This window comes from Achroia grisella, unplaced genomic scaffold, assembly GCF_030625045.1.
Source record: "Achroia grisella isolate CSIRO2021 unplaced genomic scaffold, CSIRO_AGI_Agris_v1 utg501, whole genome shotgun sequence".
In the NCBI taxonomy this organism is placed as follows: domain Eukaryota; kingdom Metazoa; phylum Arthropoda; class Insecta; order Lepidoptera; family Pyralidae; genus Achroia; species Achroia grisella.
The window spans coordinates 281938-307373 of record NW_026712897.1 but is presented as its reverse complement, the minus strand read 5'-3'; the positions used below and the strand labels follow the sequence as shown (position 1 = coordinate 307373).

Sequence of the window (25436 nt, the reverse complement as noted above, 5' to 3'; positions counted from 1 at the left end):
AACTATAGACCACCGAAACCGTCATCAAAGTAAGCCTTAATTCACGCAGCCATAATATAAGAATACATATAGAAGTCTATAGTCAATAATTGATCAGTAATGCAAGTAGGTAATTATACATATTATTTCATCTGGCACACAATTGTCATTGACACCGACGAGCAAACTGCTATAACAAACAATGCATATAAAGTATAATAACGTGAATGTATTAATTTGCATTTATGAAATTTACGTCATAAATGCCAATTTTGAATTTATACCGGTTTATGTCTAGTATATGCATTATTCGTATACTAATACAGTAGAAAGAATCTTTATTCAAATAAACTACTAAATTCACTAAAGAAAAATGGACAGAAGTTTACCTGTTGCTTTACGTGTTGAAATATAAGATTTTTAACTGTGGTTGACTAAAAGATTATTCATTATTATATTTTATGTTGAACGGCGTTTAGGGGTAACCTAAGTCAGATAATATTTATATATAATATTATAATCAATATTTTTTTGTATTAAACTAATATGTTTAAAATTGTTATTCAGATTTGGCTTATTTGACTCGATATCGATTAATAATGTTTACTGAAAAAGATTTTAATAGATGTTGGGGAGATTAGCCCTATAATAGGGGTAATAAAATTTAATATCTTGCGAACTGCTGATTAACAGATAGGTACCTACTTTATTCTATAAAGAATTTATTTCTTTCTTTCCGATTCACAAATTATAAATCTGATTTATAAATAAGAATGTTTAATTGGTCATCTGAGGTTAGTAAACTATAATGCACATACAGAAAAATATGTTATAAATATACATATAAATACATTATAACAGGGAAAATTTTGATTTAGTTTTTGTAATCTTAAATTATTAAAAAGAACGAATTATTATATTTCATTCAATGAATGATTTTTCTTTATCAATGATTAACATAGTCTATATTATAATTTAAAAATTGAGATTTCCGTACAAAACTGGTATCCGTTTATATTCTCAGTACTTTGCTATTTGCTGTTTATAAGTCTATTTCTCTTTATTAACAATACTCGTTTAATCTTTTAGTATAACATCAGAACAGTCTGTATGTTCTAAATCTATAAATAAATACGTACCTTTTGTACCACCCACTCCAATGCGATGTTATAACCGTTCTGGAGAAGCTTACGCTAGTTCTATTTTCAGCTTATAATATTAATGTGATATAATCGACACAATAAAATTGTACGAGTCTGTATATTTTTATGAATTTCATGTAACATTTACTTATGTTACATGAAATTCATATCATACATATATTTTTTTACATGTAAAGAATATTGTATTAAAATAGGAAGACTATAGTCTTGGTATCTGTGTTTAAACTCTACTACTAATCCGCTTGCTTTGTAAATTGCGTTCATATGTAAAAGGTGCATAAGTCATTCCTTGGGAATAGCAATAAAATACATGGACGTCATAATATACATAGGAGTATTGCCCATTTTCAATTGGAGAACCATTCCAATTTTGTAAAAATAATACTTCTAAAGCATAACTGTTTTGATGTTTATGCCTTTGTGGATCATATGTTCATTTAATAGAATGTGCAAGAAGTCTCAAAATCCCCATCGCAAATAGCTGGTTAAAACGACCCCACTGCTGTAAAGCGAGGGTCCCACTTATTACGGACACTTGTCATATCAACACAATGAGCGGCGGCACCCGCGATGCTTTATTATTTTAATTATTGCACGTTCGCGATGCGCCCTTTGTGCGGACTACGAACTCCGACCAGTATTAGGGTTGTCAGATTTAAATTAAGATTTTTTTCTACCAGTGTGCTTGAAATATTTAGATTATAAATTATTTGTCAATTTTGTATATAATTAAACTGGTAAGCAATAAAACTGCGTATGTATCTAATAATTATACTTATCAGATACATACGCTGTTTGGTAAGTACTGCTAAAGGTAATGCCTGTTAAATTACATTCTTGTATATATTTTTAAATTATTCCTTTATTGTACTGTATTGTATTGACAGTCCCGGCTTCTCACTGATATATTTATTAGGTAACTCATTTTTTTTGGGAAATGTAACCCATATTACACGATAAATAATAAGCTTCTTAAAAAGTAAATAATATTATTTTTATAACATAATCATGCTCTTTGAAAAATATTAATAGCTATCAAAGTAAATCTACATTAACAATGAAATACAAATAATTTTTATACATGTGTGGTACGGAATGTAATTTTAGACAAGAAGTATGAACAAGAAACGCTTATTGCTCTTTAAACACAAATTGTAACAAAGCGTAACACAAACCTAGGATTCCTGACAACCCTACGGCTGACTGTGGGTGGTTGAATTAGTCACTCCTGAATTGTCCTAATTGAAGATCCTTCATATTAGTGTCCTGCTAAATATAACTATTACAGCACATTATGTTACTGACTAATTTTGTTTGATAAGTAAAGTACTAACTGTTGATGATTCCACAACACACAGTACGATGATGTCTAGTCTTCGTCTCGTCTCGAATCCGTTAATAGTAGCATAATTAATTGTACTAATTGTAAATGAGAGTTTCTGAAGATGTTATTTCATCTTCAGAAGCGGCTAAGAGATATGCATAAAAATTGGTTCCTTTTTTTCTTTTGATTTTATCCCTGTAAATTTTTGTCTGTACTTATTTGGTAAAGTTAAACATATTTTGCTCCTTTTCTCATAATTGCTAACAAGCCTCTTCTACCGCAATAATGTATAATCATTAAATAGGTTGTAGTGCCCATTATATGTTGAACATAACACAATACTGACCAACCTAACATATCTTCTCAAATCCCAGGTTTATTCTGTTAATACCTATTCATACCATAAGATCCTAATCAGACGAGTACAAATACAGCTATTAGGTAAAGAAAAGTAACTCGGTCGTGCAATAGGACAATATGTAAATTGTGACACAATGGGAATGCGATACTACAGCAGCTTGCACGCGAAAAATGTAACGACAGCGACAAATAAGAATTAATTGCATCTATATAAGTAGGTACAGAAGAATACGGTGATCAAAGACAATGATCGTACTCACACCAATTATGAAGTAAAATGGCGCGAAAATTACGTTTCCTATTTTTAGTTATAATATACCTGTCTTAATTTTGTTAAATTATCTTTTTTATCTGTTATGAATGCCATTAGCTATTTAAGAACTTGGAACGGGCAAATTCCTAACATTTTATAGTTCTTATCGGTAACTGCTAAGTATTTAAATGTATATTTTATGAGCTTATTTGGCTTCTCCTTATTTTTAATTGTTATAACCAACAATGTATTGCGAAACCAGTTTGTATTTGAACACCTTTGAAGATATAGATATTTTTCTTGAAAACGCGAGGCGTGGAAGAAATAGGATTTTATAAAGTAGCAAGCAAGTCGCGTCTCGAAGACGGGTGGCTGCATACTTTACTCTCTCCACTCTAGATCCGATCTTCATAAAGAAATTCTCCGTTTTGATATTATATTTATATTGTAAACGTTTCGTACCTGCATATTTCTAACAGTAAATATGAAAATTTCCGGAATGCCTACGACCTCGCCTCTCGGATCTCGGGGAAACAAAGCTTATTTTGTGATAAGAAAATGTTTGTTTAAATTTTTCGCCTCAGATTGAATTTTTAAAATACAATTTAAGACTATTTATAACAAACTAAGCTATATGCGCGACTTCTTTCGCCTGATATTTTTCATTGCGTAGAATGTTGCGTCTGATACAATTTATTCCAATATCCATACAATGTGAATCTAATATAAACTTTCACACATTAACGAAATCTAGTACTTCATGCAGTCTTTCTTTTACAGTGTTTGTATGTACAATAGTAGTTTTAGTAGGTTGTAGGAGTAAGAAGGTTAAGAGCCATTCTAGAAATTGTTACCAGCCGCAATATAAACGATAGCAAACATGAAAACAATTCACTGCAGAACGAAATCCCAGCTTTGCTTACATTGACGTATTAATGTATCGTAACAGGCACGATGCGATTGGAAGTTTACAAGCGGGCATCCGACATGGTAAACAAACAAACCGCCTGACGTCAGTACAATGAGAGTCGGATTGTGTACTGTTACCTTGTTGTACCGCGTTGTACAATAACTATTAAATAACTAGCTGTTACCCGCACTTCGTCCGCGTGGAATCAAAGTACATAAACATTCTAAAATAAAAATAGTCTTACCCCTTATAACATTCGCTATCTCCGACTTCAACTCTCACCAAAATCAGTCCAACGGTTTCAGAGATTTGGAGGTGCGAAACGCTTTTCAAGCAACATCGAATCTTCTTCTCAAAGAGACGTTGAAATACTAACCTTTACTGTCTAATTTTTTATATAAAGGATAACCTACGTCCTCGTGATGCAACTTATCTTAACAATAAATCTAATTTAGATCCGTTCAGCTGTTTACTCGTGAAAAGGCAACAAGGAATTTATAATATTATTATACATACATTTAATATATTGTTACTTAATTTTCAACCATCTTAAAAAATATGAGGATGTAAATTGGACTACGTTGATGTTTTAGTTTGTAAAAAATGTATGAACCGTGCGTAAGTTCGATATTATAATTTCCACGGCAGCATTGAATTCCCGGTGCGGGCACAGCACTGCTATTTGATATTTTTATGATGGTTTTCATAGCCCATCTCACATTTACAGTCAGCATCTCGTCTGTCGAGCGTGGTAACTGAAGGAAACCCTATAGAGAACAAAATTAATAATGTAAAACATTGAATAGGCTATATGCCTAACAGGGGATAATTAGATTGTGATGACAACTTTATTTATTTAAATTATAATAAACTAATAGATAATGTAAACGGATTTTGATGAAACTTTACAGTCATATAACTTATTCATCAGAATAGGCAATAATTTAAAAATATTTTATGTAAATTGAGCGAAATATAATGATAAATGTCAAGTGTGGTGCAGACGAAGTTGTCACGGTCAACTATATAATATTTTTCTATGAATCCGTATAGTATAGTACAAGACTTTTTATAGTCTATGTAGAAAGTTAATACGTAATATGTATTAGTATATGTAAAAATAAGTAATTATAAGCAATAAGTCATAATATGTCGTTTGTTACAGCGAGCGGCGCGCTCGCAGCCGGCACCATTGCGTCCCCGTGGAGCACGGCGGCCGGCGCGCCCGACACCAACGGCTCGGGCGGCGCCGACGCCAAGCACCTCGACGTTGGTGATGCCAGTGACGACGAAAAGGTAAATATGCATCTATTGGTATTGACCTAAACTATCGTACTCCAGCAATTAAAATACCATCCTAATCAAATGGATGATATATTTAACCGTTAAGAAAAGAGCTTATTTCTTCTTAAAAGACGGGCAACGCACTTGCAATACCCTGGTATTGAGGGTGCTCATGGGCGGCGGTAATCACTTACTACCAGGTGAGCCGCAAGCTCGTTTGTCCCCTATGCTATATAGAAAAGCAAGTTTTTTTTTGTGAAAGTAGGTGTTATTTTACGGAAATCCAATAAATTGATCACCAATAGACAAGCTTGTAATGCTTCCAGTAGCGATGCTCAGGTATTGGGATATATGTGGTCTCACATATGCAAATGGTAGCGGAATTAAACAAAATAATATAAATCCATTAAGTAATATGCAATCTTGTTACCAGCGTTTATTATAGAAGACGCAATGTGGAAATATCTTTATTATCATCACTTTAAACTAATATGCATTATCAATATTCAGGGATCTTAAAAGGTTTCCAGAGTGAACTAAAATTTTAATAGTATTTTCTACTGAGACTCTTTCAACTTCTACCAATATATACTTAGTATGAAGTCGTCTACGTTGGCTTTTCTTTCTCGCCTGATGCTTCCCTAAGCAGCTTTCTACGTAAGGTATACTTCGGTTTATAGAGCGAGATATGACAGTGAAATTACAAGGTACATAGACATGACACCTTAGTTCTCAGGAATCGCTACATGACGATGTGATGTCCTTCGTGCTATTTATAAAAATAGAGACGGCTGTGACTTCCTATCAGGTGTACCGTCAATTTAATATCCAATGTGTAAAAAATATCAACTTGCTCTTACACTTCTTATATTACTGTATTACAAGCAATGTTTACATCACTATGTACATAATATAATAATGACTACACCAAAATTACACTCCATTATAAATGGTAGTGAATGTAGTAGCTAACAATACAAGAATTAGTAATAATAACAAGAAATAATGGACAAATATTGACTGCAAGTGGTTTAACCAAACCAGAAACACGCTTGAAGCATTTCGAGGAATTGTGATTCACGATGTTTTCGTCCGTCCGTCGCTGGACCATGCCGAGGGCGGTTATTTTTATTTTCTTTTGAGAATAGAACCGTGTCTATTAATTATAGTGACGCACTCTTCGCCTTCAATCTGAAACTGTAAGCGAACAGCCATACATTTGTTAATGTTAATACATCTGTTTTATGTTCAAATGCAAAGACTTGATAAGCCTACCAAATTAATTTTGATTTTATAGTCCTTGAAAAAATACTAGCTTTACACAATTTATTGTACATTGAGTTATTTATATTGTCTATCTTGTTAAATAAATTTACATTGCGTAATCATATTGATGTACTTTGAAACTACTTTTAACAATACATATAAAATTAACTTAAAATGCTGTATGGGATATAATAAAAATAAATTCAGTAACATTGTTTAACCATCCAAGAAACATCATTTATCCGTTCAAATGTTTATAGCAATTATTTTTTAACAAACGTCTATTATCATTATGATTTTATAATATTATTTTACGTCTTAATTTTTATAAAGTTTCCTTATAACAGTATGTATTATATTTATTAATAAACCTGATACAAAGAACTCCCAAAGACAAATTCTAATATCAAGGCATTTCCTTATAATTTTTAGTTATTATACAAAAATACTGGCGTTGTCACGATTAACAGAGCCATAATATGAATGGTATAAGAATGTTAATTTATGACGATAAAAGTTAGCAGAAGTAATTTAAGTTTGAAGTAATTTATAGTATTTAGTGTTCAGAAAGTGCTTATATGGTGAAAAGGGCCCCCGTTGTCTTTCAAACGAGAAGTATATTAAGATTTCCAAACTTGTGTAACTTTACAAATAATTGTTTAAATTTATTAATTAAATTAATTTCTATCTCTACATCATAACAACCTCTGCAATGAATCAATCCTTTGTGTATAACATCTGAATATATATTACAGGACTTGTCGGCGGCAGATGCAGAAGGTGTATGGAGTCCGGATATCGAACAAAGCTTCCAAGAGGCATTGGCAATATATCCACCATGTGGACGCCGCAAAATCATTCTATCGGACGAGGGAAAGATGTACGGTGAGTCCAGGGCGTGATAGATGTCCAAATCTGACGGAGATATGGACTCAATACCACGTAATAGAACAGTGTAGCAGTGAAACAAAAACAGACGAACTAAACAAGATTAGTCAGAACCAACTCTACCTGAAAATTTACTGAGACACATGACATTTTCCTATAGAATTGAATATATTGATCGAAACATAAATATTATTTTAAATCTTATAATAGTAGCTCTTTTTTTATACCATGTTAGTGACAAACAAACATACGCCGATCTAATGGTAAACGCTTACCGTAGCCTATGGACACCTGAAACACCGGGTTGTCACGTGCGCGTTTCCGACCCTTAAGAAACCTTAATACACCCTGTTCCATTAGAAAGTTGTTTAATTGGACGATTAGTACTACTGTACTAACAATAAGTTTGTTTAAATATAATAAAATATATAATCATTACGTTTAACCTAAACTTTCCGCACATTACAGGAAACATCCACACAATATAGTTTTTAAAATTGAATTCACTTGCTTCACTCTTCACTGTTCACGTGGCATAAAGTCCATTCTTCGCCTCAGAGTATTCTATTAGATATACTAGAATATATGTCGAATATTGTGAAGATTAATATTGTGTACAATACCTACCCTTAAAGATTGCTGTAGTAGGGTGTAGACTTCTCTATTCAATATGCATTCAACATTGACCCAATTACCTAACCAAGCCGAATGTTCGCGATAAAAAAAAATATGAATGCACGGAATGTGCGTGGGATGCACGTTTCAGCATCGATTTGTTTGTAACATCGGGTATTTTTTTTATTTTCATCCATAACAAGCGACGCTAGAACAGCGTATGCACTCCATATTGGGCGGTGGCTAAATGTGGTTCCCAAATTTTGTCGCTGCTCAAATTGGTGCCGTAAAATCGTACGGAAATATTTTTTACACCAAAAAATAGTTGTGTTCGAATCCGACTGTTTCGCCACTAAATTGCTGTTTCTATCGACATACCTGACTTTCGGTGGACCAAATTCTGTGACAGTTGCTTTAGATGGGGCTAGTTGCTTTGGGGTGGCTCATGATAAACCTGCACATAAAAGTTTGTTACTACATGATGAATTAACACCAAATATAAGGTGAATTACTTTAGTTGTAGTTGGTAGTTTAGTGTTATATTAATGGAGGGAACGAAGCTGATTATTAACATTAATAAAAAGTTATTTATATCTTACTAAAGTTATTTTGAGTATTTTTTTTTTAATAATTTGCAGTGGAGGAAATCTTTACAATGTTTGTCAAAATTACTGCAAAAGTATATATAACTAACGATGACGTTCATCGTAATTGCAGAGGATTCCTCTCGTTTAGCCATTTCTTAATTTCATCTCACTTGTTTGTTGTTTCACTCACGTTCACATTACTTGCATGTCAATTTCGTTGAATTATAAAGCGATATCAAGGCCGGCCTGCCTAAAATGAACAATGGATGTGGCACGAGACAAAAGGTAGTAGGTATTGATGTCAGCCGACAAAGCGGTTTGCGCAATAGGATTCCAAGGAACGACGTGAACTGGCAATTATTATCTCGAGATCGTAGCCAGTCGCTGATTCGGGGAACACAAGTGGTGTGGCTCACACTTCATGAAAAGAGATACTTTTTTGTATTAACCAGCTACCAAATACCCGTGAAATTGTTCGCTTAATGTTTACTTTAGTAACAATAACAAGCCGCATTGTTTTTATAGACGAACAATAAGTTAGATGATACAAAGATTCAAAGTAATACTTAGCAAAAAAACATATACTGATTAAAATTAAACAACAAGCATTCAAATCAGGTATTAATGTACATTATGCTTTACACATGATTAAAGTAATTAAACACGACTGAAAGCGTTACAACAACGTTGTGTACAATTTAAAGCCGAATTCATTACATGATTATTTAAATGAAAGCTTGTACAGGCAGGGTGAGGAGGGAGCGAATTTTTTCACGTAACTGTTAACTAAGGAAACTCGTTAGCAGGACGTGACGATTGCTGTTAACATAAACCTTTTGTCTGTAAATTAACTGTTAGTTAAAGCTTCAGTTATGAAAATATTAAAATTTGATGACAATGGGTTCGAATAAATTTACCATAATTGTACCATTAGTTTTATATTAACTTAAGATGCATAGTCTATTATACATAATTAGTTACGTTTAATTTTAATTTACGAATTAGATATTAGGAATGCCATTCTCTTAATGGGAATAGCAATATACTGTTATCATATATACCGGACACACTTGTGCGTACATTAATTTTATATTGCCGAATTAATACGAAAGTTGCTTGCCACGTCGCCTAATATCACCTACTTATAATAAATAATATTTCCAAACAAAAGAAGTGCAGTAACAACTACTTACAAATTTTAAAGAATAAGCTAAATGTAAATAACAGTATTAACTAAATATTTCCTAAACATGCATATTCAATGCAAGAAAAATAATTTATCCGAACGTTTGATGCACTGATTGTGGATTGTTTGTCTTATCTACATTTGTTTGAGTTGGCTGGGTACATGCAAAGCGGTCAGTTTGATCTGTGATGTCTGGACCAAATTTACCACTTACGGTGGTCACATGGAGTGACTAGTGATTGTTTGCCTTTCTAAAAAATTCTAAGTGATAAAGTAATCACTATTATTAGTAATATGCTAAATAACTACTACCTGAATCTGCCGACAAATCGAATAAAAAGTATTAATCTGCGTATCAGATGTGGATGTCTATTATCAAACGACTATTAAAAATAATGTCTTTTTTAATTGAGTTTATAACTGATTAAATGTCTCTCAATATGTATGTCAACATAAAGAATGAACTGGCTGTTGAATACTGTATAACTGCTTACATCTAGCATGTGACAATATGTTTTTAAAACAGAATCACCGTAGAATCAGTAAAGGACGAGGCATTACGACGGACGCACATTAACTCCGCATCAAGCTAACATAATACCAGCTTTAATTAAAGGACTGGCCGCCCTGTCGCGGTGCCAAATGGAATTGCTAAACAAATTGCCGCAGGCTATGTGTCCACCTTAAGTGATTTAATAGACGGAAAGAAATTCAACATTTAAATTACTTTTAATCTTGCGGCAGAAAGCGACCCTTGAATTACTGTTTGGACTTAGAATGCGAAGGGTTTGCTAGAGCGTCATAGCTCGCTGTTGCTTAATTATATTTAATCTAAATCGGAGACGATCACTCAATTTTGAAACGTTTGAATCCGGTAGTTGTAACATAGTAGTTAATAAATATTTACATTATTACTTTATTAGGTAAACTTTGGTTATGATTGAAATATTATTATTGTATGTATTCGACTACGTTACATATATATATATATATATATATACTATAAAAAGTTTGTTCCAAGCTCATCTTTTTATATGAGAATTTTAAGCTTTTAGAAATTCATTGTTTATTTATTTCGTTATGCCATTGTTACAAATATATTCACATGTACAAGTCAGTCTCTGATTTTATAGCAAAATTGGGAAAGACCAATCTTACTACATTAATCAGTTTATTGACTAACGTTAGTAGAAAGTTATTCTCTTAGCACATTTGCGTAAAGGAACAATACAAACTTAATTATTCAATTCATTGCTTCATTATAAAAATTGTGACAAACCTAGTAAAAAAAAATCTTGGCAAGTACAATGAACAGTTTAGTCCGCACTTGAGCTTGAACATTGACAAAAGTCGTAAGCTAAGAAGACATTTTCATGTGGATTACGAAGGGAGAGGGTGCGGATGTGGAACAAATGTGGATGGACAAGGGTGACGCACTTTTAGAGCTAGATTAAGCCGGGAGGACACGTTCTCGAGTAATGCGCCCATATATTGTCCGGACGCGACGCGTGTCCACAATTATTGTGCCATGTATACGATGTTATACTTATTCACACATATTTCTCGTTTCATTACGTTTGCCATTCTTAATATTAGTTTTGTTTATTGTATGATAAGAATATCACGTTTTATATTAACCTGTATTGTGCCAAGTAATATGTACCAGTACATTTATTCATTTTACCTTATGAATTACTCTCAACGACATATGCGTATCTCAATGCAGACCCACTTAAAAATGCAAATATTCGGCGTATATTGTGCATTCTGCATGATAGTGTGATTGAAATCTAAACATAATATAAAGAGGTAAGATTTGATTCTGTTGATTGTATTGTTAGAAAACTAAACCGATTCTCTCAATTACTTTACCTATAGAATACCAGTGGGAAAATACATACTGTATTCCATTAAAAAAAAATGATATCCCTGCAGTAATTGCACCCGAGTGAAACTAGGGCGGGTCGCAAGTGTAATTATATATATTTCGTAGGGGTTTGAAACGCGCACGTGACACCCCTGGTGTTTCAGGCGTCTATAGGCCATGGTAACCGATTACCATCAGATAGACCGTATGCTTGTTTGTCACCATCATGGTATAAAATAGTAAAATCCACAATCTCGACCAATCATGCTAATTTCATCTTGAAAAAAATTTACTCCCGTGATTATCTTCTTTATTAAAGTTGATAGGAAATCAAATTTAATAAAAATTCGTTTCGTTTGTATCACGAGGTCGGCATAGGTTAGACGATGTTGCAAGTAATTTACAACTGGAGTATTTTTAATAGAATCCTTTTAAGTTATTGGAATAAAACAAGCGAATGACGTTAAACGCGGGAAAAACATAATAATGTTGTCTGCAGTATATCAGCTCTCAGGCATCAACGGAAAATAGCGAAATAGCAGTGTTCGTATAACGCAAACATTTCGCAGGAACTCCACTTATGTTAACAACACGCGCATAACAAATAATATTAGTCGTTCAATATTATTACAGTTGCTATAGCCTTTATATTTTATTTCATTTACAGAGGACCATAAGAGCAGGACATAAGATATTGTAATGGCTAGACAATTGGAAAACAGTGCAACAAAAGCTGTAACTGTTAATATGCACTAGTATTTTTTTTTATGTAATGAGTAACAAGATGACGGCCCACTTGTTGGTAAGTGGTAACCGTCGTGAATAACTCTACTTCTACCACATCTGTTATGCGTTGCTATTCCGAAGGACTGTCATGCCTCTTATCCTCTATTTTCACAGTCCTTTCACCGAAACACGGCTTACGAGATAGGTAAGACTGTGGTACCCACGTTGACGACTTATTTGTATCTTTAAAAGCATTCTCAAGTGTTAGAAGATTTGTCACAGACAATGCGTTTCAGAAGAGTTTCCTCCTCTTTTTATTTTTCTCTTCTTACGCCTTCGTTATTATTATGATTCTTTATTCTGAGTTAATTAATTACACGGTGATGTTGTTTTACTTATGACTTTAGCATGGGTTTTTAGCCAAGTGTAAATTGTGGTTTCCTAAGGGTCGACAACACGCATGTTTACATGCCTGGTGTTTCTATAATATATATAACAGGTAGGCCATATGCCTGTTGGCTACCACTGTAATATAAAAAGGGCTGTTACGAGCCACCACTGTAATATAAAAAGGGCTACACTCATGTGGTTTTGTCTCATAAATATGTAAAGTTGATTCTTTATTGACATCGTAACGCAAAAAGACGAAATATTGCAATTTTGCACCTATTTGTCCCGCTGAAGTCATATCGCTAAACAGATACGTAATTTTTACTATTCATGAGCATGTAAATACGGTCGTATAAGTTTATTGGTGACTGCGATATAAAAGCTATTCGTTTTAATTCAGCAGTATTTATCGATGCAGGAATGATGAATGCATTGAAGAAATTATTAATAATTAATTAATTTAACATTGTATTGTTGAATAATAAAATATCAACGTAAGTACATAGTAATTTGCTTAGGTTTATATGAACAATCTAGTTATATTTTTATCCTAAAGTGATCGAATAGCATCGAATAGAAATATAAATACTTTTTATTATATTTTTTACATGAACGGGTACATAGTATCGATATGACTAGTGTAGAACATCCTTTACATTAGGTACATTAGAATTAACTTTATTATCGGTTATCATTGCTTTTAATTTCTTCTTCATTAGGAATGAGTTTGAATAAAGTTGCAGTTGGAAAATTTTTATTATAACGTGTGTTGGTATGAGGAATGATATATGAATATAGTTTCTGTAAAGTTCTGCGGACGAAACCTATTATAGTGGAATCGCCGGTCGGTGCATTGATCTCGTGCGATGTCGGGACTGTCGTAGTTGCACGTAAGTAAGTTGTCGGAACTGGTCAAACTGAGCCAACTAGACATGTCGGTTGGGAACAGTTTGCCGACAAAGCGTGTACTGGTGGTGCTAGCGCGTTCGTGAGTTAAGACATTCAAAACCGCTCAATATCCTGGGAGTATGAAAGTTTCGTCGGCGCACGGCTTCACGTGGTCCGGGATGGTGTGGGCGGAGGGGTTCGCCGGGAGGGCTAAACTATGCGAAGAATGCGCAATTAGTGAGCGAGCGAGCGTGTAAGGGGCCCGGCCGCGCTGCTAGGCGGCGAACGCAGTAAGAAAATATAAAGAAGGGGCGGGCCGCCTTCGCCCGTTGTTTAGCGCCCCGCCCGCCTTCAGGCATAACTCCCGATTGTCTCCCAAGAAATCCTCCTTAGACCCGTCGCAACTCAACCCTTTCCGCGACTCCTCGCATAGCTTCTGTTTGGGTCAGCGTGAATTTCAGCTACGTCTCCCATATTTCACTCAAATTCTAATGTATCCTTTATCAGACATATCTTTGTCACATTTCCATTGACAAGCAATTTTCTGTGTCCCTAGATACCTACATGTTGATGTATCTTCAATTGGAAAAATTCATGCGTTATTTAAATAAATATAATTAAATACACAAATTAAAATGAAAAAAAGTTAATTATAATTCGAAAATTAAAAACGTACACGCGATGTCAACTGACTAAATATGGTAGAGTCCGCCCCTGCCTAAATATTATCGCTCGGTTGCTCCATTTATGCTCCACAACTTTTTATTCATAGTCTTATAATAATGAATTATATTTAAGCACTTCTTAATCAATGGCTCTACTTAAATTACACGGATTATACTGAAAAAGTAATAATGTAAGGAACTATACGGAAGTACGGTAATATTTTGTGCAGATTTATTTTTTAAACATATAAATGTATTTTAAAGCTATAATGAAATGAAATATATACTTATATTATTTTATATTTATTAAAAATATATTCAACGGCGCCAAACCCTCTGCGAGTGAAAACAATCGCGAGATCATGCCTCCGGTACTACGTTAATGTATTTCTGATGGATCTCCAATATCTCCCCAGTTGTCGAATAAATTACGTTTCTAAAAACTCCTTAAAACATAGTAATGCCTATAGATAGAACAAAGTAGCGCGGTACATTTCAGCCTTATTGCTTTCGTAATTTACAATTAGTGAATGCGAAGTGATCTAAATGCTAAGTATATTGAAGAAATTGATTAATATTCATACATATAAGCGGTGGTTGCGCGCACGCACGCCTCTTAGATAGAGCTCCGCGAGAGTGCGCGAGAGCGTAGCGTCGTACGTCGCGGCACTGCCCGTCGACCAAATTAGCTAACTAACCAACTAATAAATAATGATCTCTTGTTTTTCTATTCACTGTGGAATAGAAATGTTTCGAGTTGATCCTCTGCACTGCACTATTTATAGAAGGATGCATACGACTGTCCGGGTGAAAGCACTCTTAATGCTCAATTCGCGGGCGCCGTGTCACTCAGATGTTACGGCTAGAAAGTATAACATGCATGTTTATTCTCTTTACTAATTTGTGTTAACAGCTATTTGTTAGAGTGGCCACACTCACTAATTTTAGCTTAACACCCGCCGTGAAAAGTTTACGATGGTGCCATAATTTCGTAGCAATTTCAGGAATGTTCGACTTAACAGTCTTCAAGAGTTTGTTTCTCAAGCTTGTACTCCTTCTAATTTTGAATTTAATATTGTCTTGAGTTATAAAATTGTAGACGTCCTCTTAGTTCAGTAACTAAAATGTCACGGTGGAATCTTGGGGACCGGAATCAATTCTCGGAACTTGATAATTGTTCTTTTAACACAGATATTGGATTTATGTTACCAGTTTGTTATAGACATTTTATGAAATATTTATTTAATTGTTTAATAAGTCGAGATTATATATATAATCTCGACTTATTAACGATGATATATAAGTCTTATGAATTTATATAACACTACCTGCTACTCAAAACTTTGTACGTCTTTTTAATTAAAAGTACCGTATGTCATTCCTTGTTATACAATATACCTTCAAATCAAACTTTATTGAAAAAGTAACAAATAGACATACACACTAGCATATATTTATAATATTAGTATAGATTACAAGTAACTTTGTAATATGACTAGCTACAGTCATTATTTCGTTAGTCTTCAAGTCTATTTCTATGTTACAAATACTATACTTCATTGAATTTTACTTTATAGTTATCAAAGACAAATATTATTAATAAAAAAATATAAAAAGGAATGAAAAGTCCTTAACAAACTTAGGTAACAACTAAATAAAATTAACTTCGCATTTACATTACATTTATATTAGAATTTTCTAGTTAAAAAATTATCACTCAACATCGTTAATTTGATGCTAAGTTTTGTGTGTGCAAGCTATTTGAATACACAACTTTATTCCACACTCTGATATTATAAAAAAGATGTAGTATTCACAAGTAGCCTATACCTATATATTAGGCTACAGATATTGTACAGTCAAATAACCTGCAGGGTAGAAATCGAATTATTTACGTAGTACAAATTTGCAAATGTGCATTAACCGGATAACTATTGCCCGTATTACATCATATATCTACTAGTTCTATCTAAATTAAAATATTTCCATACAAATTATATATACGAAATGTTTTCTTTCCATCACAAAATTTAAAAAAATATTACTGACGAAAAATACTAGTCATATTTAAAATCCATGAATATTATATTCATTGTATCTGACAGCCGTCATTTGAAACAAGTCAGTCGTGTTATAAGTTGATCTTGGTTTATCAAACGTCCTTTGATATTGGACATATAAATTGGCCCTAACGGGTCGCATATGAACAACTAGACACACGCTCGTACGCCTCAACAAGCATGGTAGGGGTTAATTAAATTCGCACCAGTCACCAGGCTCCCGTCGCCACCGCATTCCCCAAATTCAATGAGATTTCAATTTACTTTGGTCAGCTCCTCCATTTTGCCCACGAATTAATAAACTATTACTCAAATTAAATTGGTCCAATAATGGAACTGAAATAATTAGTTAATATACGAACACGTCGAATTATGTATATGTTTATGGATATATTGATAATGTGCTGTTTCGAGCCAAGTAATGTTAAAGATTTATATGATAACAGCTACATTAATATTAATGATTATTATCCTAAATTACCTATAATGTATATAAATAATTAATAAGTAGGATTAAAATATTGCCTCAGGAAAAGAAAATATTAAAATTATTTCACCTTCGTATTCAGAAATATATACGTTATAATTAAAAATATCTCTATACATTCATTTTTAATTCGAGATTCTTGAATTAAAGCTTTATGAAAATACAAAGTTTTACAGTTTTCAAAGTATTTAATAGTGGAATATTTCTAAAGACAACAGGGTTTATAAAACTTACTACTATAATACAATTTATACTTAAAAATATTTTACATTCAGAATATGAATACTAACAGATTTTATATTATACCTCGATGTATATTTACTACTCGCTTCCCGCCCCGGCTTCGCACGGGTGTGCATGCATTATACATATAAACTTTACCGCGTAGTTTTAAAGATTTAAGCATCGAGAGCGACTTTGTTTTATACTACGTAATGATTAGGTACCTTTTAGTTATGGAAATGTTGTCTACCATTAATAATTTCCTTTATTCCAATGTTAATATTTACTTATTTTCCTATTTATTACTTAATTAATATTTATTAATTTTATTACTTAATTGAAATATAACGAATAAACATAATACAGAAATTATCAAAGTACAAATATATAAATAATAAAATAAAGTTGTTAACTTTATGAAAATGAAGTCACAATAGACGCTGCCTTCGAATCTCCCCGCATTCCAGCCGGACTGCTGTTTCAACGATTGAAAATAGCTATTCAAAATACTTTGAAAATTGTTTCATAACGGGATTTGCTGCGGCCCGCGCCACATTGCATTGTGCCTTGTCTGAATCAGCTATGCGAAGCATTTCGCGGGCTATGTCAATTGGGACATGATTTTATGTCTTTTTATTAATTATACACAATTTAAGGGGTCCGTATCCGGAATCATAAAGATGTCTAAAGTATTGTTCTAAATGTATATTTAAAACAATACTAAAAATCAATAGTCTTATTTTTCTGTTTGTCGACAATTTCCTTTAAACTATATAAATGGTACAAATCCAATTGAAGAGTAGAAAAAAATAGTAAGTTTTGCGTAATTCGCTTAAATAGCTGTTCTTTACGTAACCTATTTCAGCCGTAACGCAACATAGTTGGAATTGTTGAGTTTAGGTTTGGAGGGTGAGTTAGATCCGCTAGTGGAAACTTTGATACAAGAAGCATAACACCTTATTTCTCACGCAAAAGTGGCATCGCATGAGTGCTAACTGGGTATACAAGAACATGTATTTTAGGAAATGGTTTTGTACCATTTCAGGCGTTGCAATAAATTCTATGATATCTCTAATTTATTTAACAGCGGTAATTACTTCCGATTATATGAACTACCAGCTTGTTTGCACTCCACTCACAGCACACACACAACTGAAAAAGTTCCTTATGCCTATAAAAAGAAAGTAGAAAATTAGTATTTAGATGTCGCTAAGCAAATATTATTCGTTTTGTATTAGATATACCTCACTAATAAATTCGTTTATATTTATTACAGGAAGAAACGAGTTAATAGCAAGATACATAAAGCTCAGGACAGGAAAAACTCGCACGAGGAAACAAGTTTCGTCTCACATACAGGTGCTAGCGAGGCGGAAACTGCGGGAAATTCAGGCGAAACTGAAAGTGGTAAGTGAATACTTTATGCGTAATCTTACGTAAGTCCAATGTTATAGAACTTTAAAGTTTCTCAGAGACGCGTTACTAAACACACATTTATAGTATTTACAAAACTGGTTAAATACAATATGTTAACTTTCAGTTCTGTGACATTAAGCTTCCAAACTATGGTATTAAGAATTCTCAATACACAAATCAAATAATAAAAAAAGTTGAAGCATATTTCAAATAAATAAATAAATGATATTTAGGACGGTGGTGTGATGAAGGAAAAGGCCATGCAGTCAATGAGCACTCTATCTAGTGCTCAGATCGTGGCAGGGTTGCCGCATCCCGCGTATCACCACACGGTAGTCATCCTGCGAAAAGCATGCCTTAGTGTTTCTTGTCGATGAACTAAAACTAGCCTGGACTAAGCCATCTTGTTAATGACATTAAGAGGTACACCATATGTAGATATATTTCTGGCACAGCTTCATTTGATTTCCAAACTGATTTGGAAACCACTATAAAGTGTAACCCATTTCATTTTTTAGCTATCTTTATTATCCTAATTAAATACATATTTGGTTTGTCTATGTATTTTAATACAGGAAATGCCTACCTCTCGATGCCGTTAACTAAATTTTGGCCATAGATCCATTTATTTCTCATTCGTCCAAATTTCGAAAGGCTTATTTCAACGTTTGAGAAATAAACGGCATTCGTTGTCTATACTTAAAAATGCTGTTTCTACTCGGGCATGTGACATTAAACTATAATAACATAGGAGAATATTGAATTTGCTTTACTCACAGTTTGACTCAATGTTTATTTGTATCATCTCGTCGTTTAAGTATCTTATACATATATAATTAAATTTTTAAGGCTACGTTAAGTTAATGTATGTAATAGCTAAATTAATACCCTAGTGAATTTAAACTTATGTGATTAAATTAAATTATTACTAGACAGATTCAAATATATTTACTATATACACTCCCCAATTTGATTCATAAATCTCAGGTTTGTTTAAAAAGTCCGTAAAATCTCTAATTTAAAACGCTATCGAAACTAGGTTTGAAGTAGACTGTAAAAAAAATGTCTTAGTAGATATCTACGTCTTACCCATTTCAGCCACCAAGCAGGTTACTTTGCAAGCTTACGCTTGTAGGGTCAGATGGATAATACAGGATTTTAGGCATAATATCTTAGTACTGTTCTGTTGATATTTATCTCACAGTTTACTATTAATATTCTTTCGGTTAGTATCTCGAAACTACGTAGGTATCCAAACAATTAATAAAAGCGGACTAACCCCTGTAACGGTTCCACAAACTCGTCTATTGTAATAGGCCTGCAGATATTAGGGAGGACACTGGTGTCTCTACTCAATTGTAGTACTTAGTTATAGCATCAGTGCTATAACCAAGTACTACAATATGCTTTTCATTTCCATGTATCCATATACCAACTTTCTTTATGAACTCCTACGAGTTCCTTTCCTGCTATTTTCCACTCTTTTCTCGTTCATCCCGTAGGTGGCGAACTACACCATTATACCAGTATCTATTACTGCAATTTTACCGACCACATCGCGACGACTACATATTACTTTTTAAACTAGATACTATCTAGAATGTAAATAAGCTTTAAAAATCATGGGCAATTAGATTTTTTACATAATAATATTTTAAAACTAAACAATGTGCGCTTCTGTACGTGTGTAGTATAATTGGCGATTTTAACACCAAGCTATGTAACAACAGAAAAGCTTTGCATCATCTCGTCCCTCCCATATTGATACATGTTAATTGATATTTTTCTCTTTTTCCAGCAATTCTGGCAACCCGGTTTACAAGCTGGGACCTCTCATGAGTAAGTATTTATCATAATTCTATATTTTATTCCATAACACATAATTACAGATGCAATGTAGGTTTTTACTCTAATGGTATTAATAGTATCCTATTAGTACCATTAGAGTAATACTTTTTTTAGAAAATAATCTGTATTCATATAATAATTTTATTTAAGTAGACAGTATCCAACTGTAATATAAAGACAGGTTCTTTATAGCAGTCATGTGCAACCGATAGAAATCAAGTCTCCCTCTAATGGTAATATATACTTTTTTATTGGATTACATTGGAATTGTGCACCCGCCTGCGTTAACGGACTGAGCCGGGGAAGCACTAGTGAAGGACGATAATATAAGCATAAGTTCAGGTCAGTTAGCCCATCGTGGCAAATTGACCAAGAATTTATTACGATGATATCCAGCAGAAATTGTGTAGATGTCAACCTGACAGTTTCCTTGAAACATTGCTAGATTCAGACATTATATACAATACTTTAAGGTCCCGGAGGGAGCCAGGACATCTGTAGTACAGATTTCGACCTAGTTCAGGCTCCAGACTCTCACAAGGAATAACTTGAGAGTTTCAACATAATTTGTTTACGTTGTAAGTTTCTTTGTGAGCAGTAAAATGAAGATTATTATTATTTGTTGACATTACTAACAATCCCCTACCAAAAATCCCCTAACTATGCTTTTTTTCACGACCTGATCATTTACACTTGCAGCGTGAAACCTTTCCCCGCGGCTGGTTACAAAGGCGTCCCAGGCGTGACCGGCGTTGGGGTACCAGGCGGTACGGACGTGGCGCCACCACCACCCTGGGAAGATAGAGCTATCGCAACGCACAAGCTAAGGCTCGTGGAGTTCTCTGCCTTCGTTGACCACCAGACCAGGGATCCAGACGCAGTGAGTACAAACATGTCTTAATATATATATATATATATATATATATAGAAATATTTCGAGTTATGTTAATCATGGCAAAATAGAATTTGCCATAACACCCGTACAGAATAATTATATACCATATACATATATAGGCGTACGGGATTTGTCCTCGTAAACGGCTGAACCAATTTGAATGAAAAAATAGGTAAAACTACTTTCCTAGCGAGTACGACATCAGTCGATCATAAGCTGTTAAAAGATATAGGTGTTTAGACGTTATGCGCTAACAAATTAAATCACAGTAATTAAAATTTGTACAGTAATAATTACTTTATGGATTTTTATTTCGTTGGACACGAAGTACAAAAATTGTAATAATAGATACAATGAAGAAATACTAGAAATTATTATAAAATTGCTCGAAGCTGCTCAAGCCACCAATATATATAAAATAATATATTGGTATTCTTTTATATTGTTTTGTTTTAAAGGTACAAACAATAACAGTTAAATTAATTAATATAAACAAATTATAGCAATCTTAATTAATTTACGCTATTATGTGCTTACACGTCTATTTGACCACCGTTCAAGTATTACGTTAGCAAATTTATTACAATTATTTACCACAATTATTTATCATTGTCATTACTTTGACATGAATTTCTTTAGAATATACAGGAATTATAAGTTTCAGAACAGCACATATGACTGTAGAAACTAGCATGGTTATCTAATGTGTCCCTAGCTAATAGAATTGCTGCAATTATAGTGTTTGTTAGGACATAAATTAGCTTATACAGAAACATGAATGTTATTTAAATATTTATAATAATTAAAATTGTAAAGTGACATAATTATTTGTTAATATATAATTGTAATTACTGTTGACTTGCTATTATGTAACGAGATGACAATAATGATACAATATGAAATATAATATTTTGTCTGTTTCAGTTTACAACACCTGCACAACATCTATTTGTACATATAGGTGGCACAGTTACATACGCGGATCCTTTATTAGAGGTGAGAATCATTATTTTGTTTTTAATTTTAATCCATCCATTAGCTTAGTCCACTCCACGAGTGTACCAGAATAGCAATCGGAGACAAATAGCAAGCTGTCGTACGGCGGATGACATCAGTCTTACCGCACTACAATACTATTTACCACAACCTTTCTGTTAAGAACGTATCTAATAGCTGCCTTAACACGTAGCTCTCTTTCACGCGCGAATAGACTTTCACGCAGGAAAGAATGAGCACGTAAATGTAGACAAAGGGAACGAGAAAGACCGTACGTACGTGCTTTAGCGCCTTTTTGTAATAATTAATTGTCATTACAAAATGACGGACGAAAATGACCGACTATGGAACAAAAATGTAATCATAGAGTTATTGATAATTTATAAATCGTAAACGACTAAAAATAAAACCTGTGAAATAAAAAAGATATTTTAAAAGAAATTGTAATGACACGAATCATACCCGACAAAGAGTGAGCAAAAATTAATTAAATGCAATCCCTCACGATTGCGCGCTGGTTTTCCCGCGCTAAATCGCGCACGCTCCAGTTCGCGCGGGAAAGAATGTGTCGTGTAATGGCAACTAATAAGAATTACCTTTTACTCGTTTATATATTAATTATATAAGGACGAATGTAATTCAACAGGTACATCATATATAAAATAGTTATTGTTGACAACATTAACATTTAAAATATACTTACCTTAGATAAAGCTACGGAATCACACTTTAAAATATTATATAAGGGTGAATAAAAGAACTAAAATTATTTCTTGATATTTTGTAACTAGATAACGATTTGTTTATAATATAATTACTCATGGTTATTATAATTTTATTTAAATTTCAGTAAGTTAACTAGTATCTAACGTAGTCTTATTACTTGAATGAAAAATAAACACTAAAGTGATCTGTATTTTTTTTCTTTCGACAGTCTGTAGATGTGCAACAGATAAACGATAAATTTCCAGAGAAGAAAGGCGGCTTAAAAGAATTGTACGATAAGGGACCCAGAAATGCCTTCTTCCTCGTCAAGTTTTGGGCGGACCTAAATACAAATAATTTAGACGACCCAAATGCCTTCTACGGAGTCACTAGTGTGTAAGTGTTTTTAATATTCATTTAAATATATGGTTTGATTTCATAATATCCATTTATATTTACAACCAAAGCTGTTGTACTTATAAATAAAATATCAATATTATGTTGTATAATTATAATATTTTTATATAAGTAACATGGCTGCATGAAAGCTCCGCCTTGGTTTTCATGGTTGATATAAAAATCACGTAGTTTGCATCTCAAATAATAAATAATATTTATGTTTGTTTATACAATAAAGTAAAAACTACAATACCGTTTAAAGGCATCCTTTTCTATTAGTTGTTGAAAACAAATAAATAAAATGTAAGTGTCTCTTTGTAATACCAAAAAACAAAAAATTTTAACTGAATGTATATGAAAGTATATACTGTAGTTACACCTAAGTTTGTAATACAAAGTTACCAGTTTTTCACTAAATATATATGAAAATATGTATATACTTAAATCAAAAAGGAATTAAAAAAAATACAGGAATTTCACTCACAGATAGCTATTATTACAAGGGGTAACTTTAGACTACTTTTATATTCCCTCATAAAATTTATTTGGATTCATATCAGTTTTTCATACCGTATGTCAAAAGTATAACTTAACACAAAAAGTTATTGATATCGTCCAGATTCGAACTCAAGACTTAATCTAAAGAAGGTTTAACTCGAAACTTTCACATATGTTGTAACACTCAACATAAGTAATCGAACCCTAGACTTTTTAATATAACGACGGTTTAATACGAAATCTCCATATATCTGACGTTCAATATAAATAATTTCCTATTTCCTTCCAGGTACGAAAGCAACGAAAACATGACCATAACGTGTAGTACTAAAGTGTGTTCGTTCGGTAAACAAGTAGTGGAGAAGGTAGAAACGGAGTACGCGCGGTACGAGGGCGGCCGGTTCGTGTACCGCATACAACGGTCACCCATGTGCGAGTACATGGTCAACTTCATACATAAACTCAAACATCTACCTGAGAAGTACATGATGAACAGTGTCCTAGAAAACTTCACCATACTACAGGTAGGTTGATCATGAACAATTTATATTTGTTTTATGATATTTCAAATTATATAAAATAGTTATTCACGCGCCTATTTATATTAAAATACTAATACTTCATTTTAATTACGGTTTAAACATAAAAAATATTACTGTAATTTGTGGTAAACGTGGTGTGTGGTGACAATTTTTTAAATATATTTTTCCTTTCAATACTTTGTAAAATGTAGCATTTAGTCATTATTTGTTTACGTAAATAAATTAAAAAGTATGTATATTAATCAATAAATAATAATAAAGACGGGCTCTGTGGCCTGGCGGTTTAGCACACCGCTTTACTTGTCACGGGTTTGACTAGGTGACTGCCTAGGTTTTCAGGCGTCAATAGGCTACGATAACCGTTTACACTCAGATGGGCCGTATGCTAGTTTGCCACCATCATAGTATAAAAAAAACCACACCATATCTGAGGATCTTCGGACCACCCACGAACAAACTTCCTTTCTGATCAAAGCAAATTATTTATTAATATTATATCCTTATACATATACAATGCCTGGTGACGCATGCAAACTTTAGTCATTGTGTTGTTTTATCAACAAATTGAATTGATCTAGTAAAATGTTCTAAATATAATATAGATATTATTGTTTGCTCCCCGCGGTGAGCGCATCCGTTTGATCAAAGTAGATGACAGTAACAATCGGGGGTGGATCTACCTACGGGCTTTATGGGCTGCAGCCCAGGGCCCCGTGGATATAAATGGCTCCCAGGCCCCACTGAAAACAATGGGCGATATTTAGATTAAAAAACCTATAATAATAACAAAACCTATCATAAGATTGACAACCCTGAGATTAATCAACCCATGGAAATGCGCATCTATCGAACGGAACGGGGAATTCCCTGTCTCTTGTTTTTGGTCTGCGTATTTTTTTAGTTGAGTAATAGAATTAGGTATGCCCCTAAATTTTAGGCCAGGGCCCCACAAATTCACGATCCGCCCCTGGTAAAAATAGATAATATTATATTTCGTATCGTCTCATCAAATTCTAA

At 33.2% G+C, this 25436-nt stretch overlaps 1 protein-coding gene across 3 annotated transcripts in view; it reads left to right on the top strand.

Moving 5' to 3' along the window:
* LOC131846100 (protein scalloped) overlaps nt 1–25436 on the top strand; it is an 82510-nt gene that overhangs the window by 55000 nt on the left and 2074 nt on the right. For 2 of the 3 annotated variants that reach the window (XM_059195322.1, XM_059195321.1), the window contains 9 exons: nt 5155–5285; nt 7295–7424; nt 18397–18527; nt 18770–18868; nt 20335–20375; nt 21084–21264; nt 22204–22275; nt 23210–23376; nt 24167–24401. In XM_059195322.1, the coding sequence (XP_059051305.1) occupies nt 5155–5285; nt 7295–7424; nt 18397–18527; nt 18770–18868; nt 20335–20375; nt 21084–21264; nt 22204–22275; nt 23210–23376; nt 24167–24401 (1187 nt within the window). The remainder of the gene's footprint in view (nt 1–5154; nt 5286–7294; nt 7425–18396; nt 18528–18769; nt 18869–20334; nt 20376–21083; nt 21265–22203; nt 22276–23209; nt 23377–24166; nt 24402–25436) is intronic. The other variant, XM_059195324.1, reaches the window with a different exon arrangement.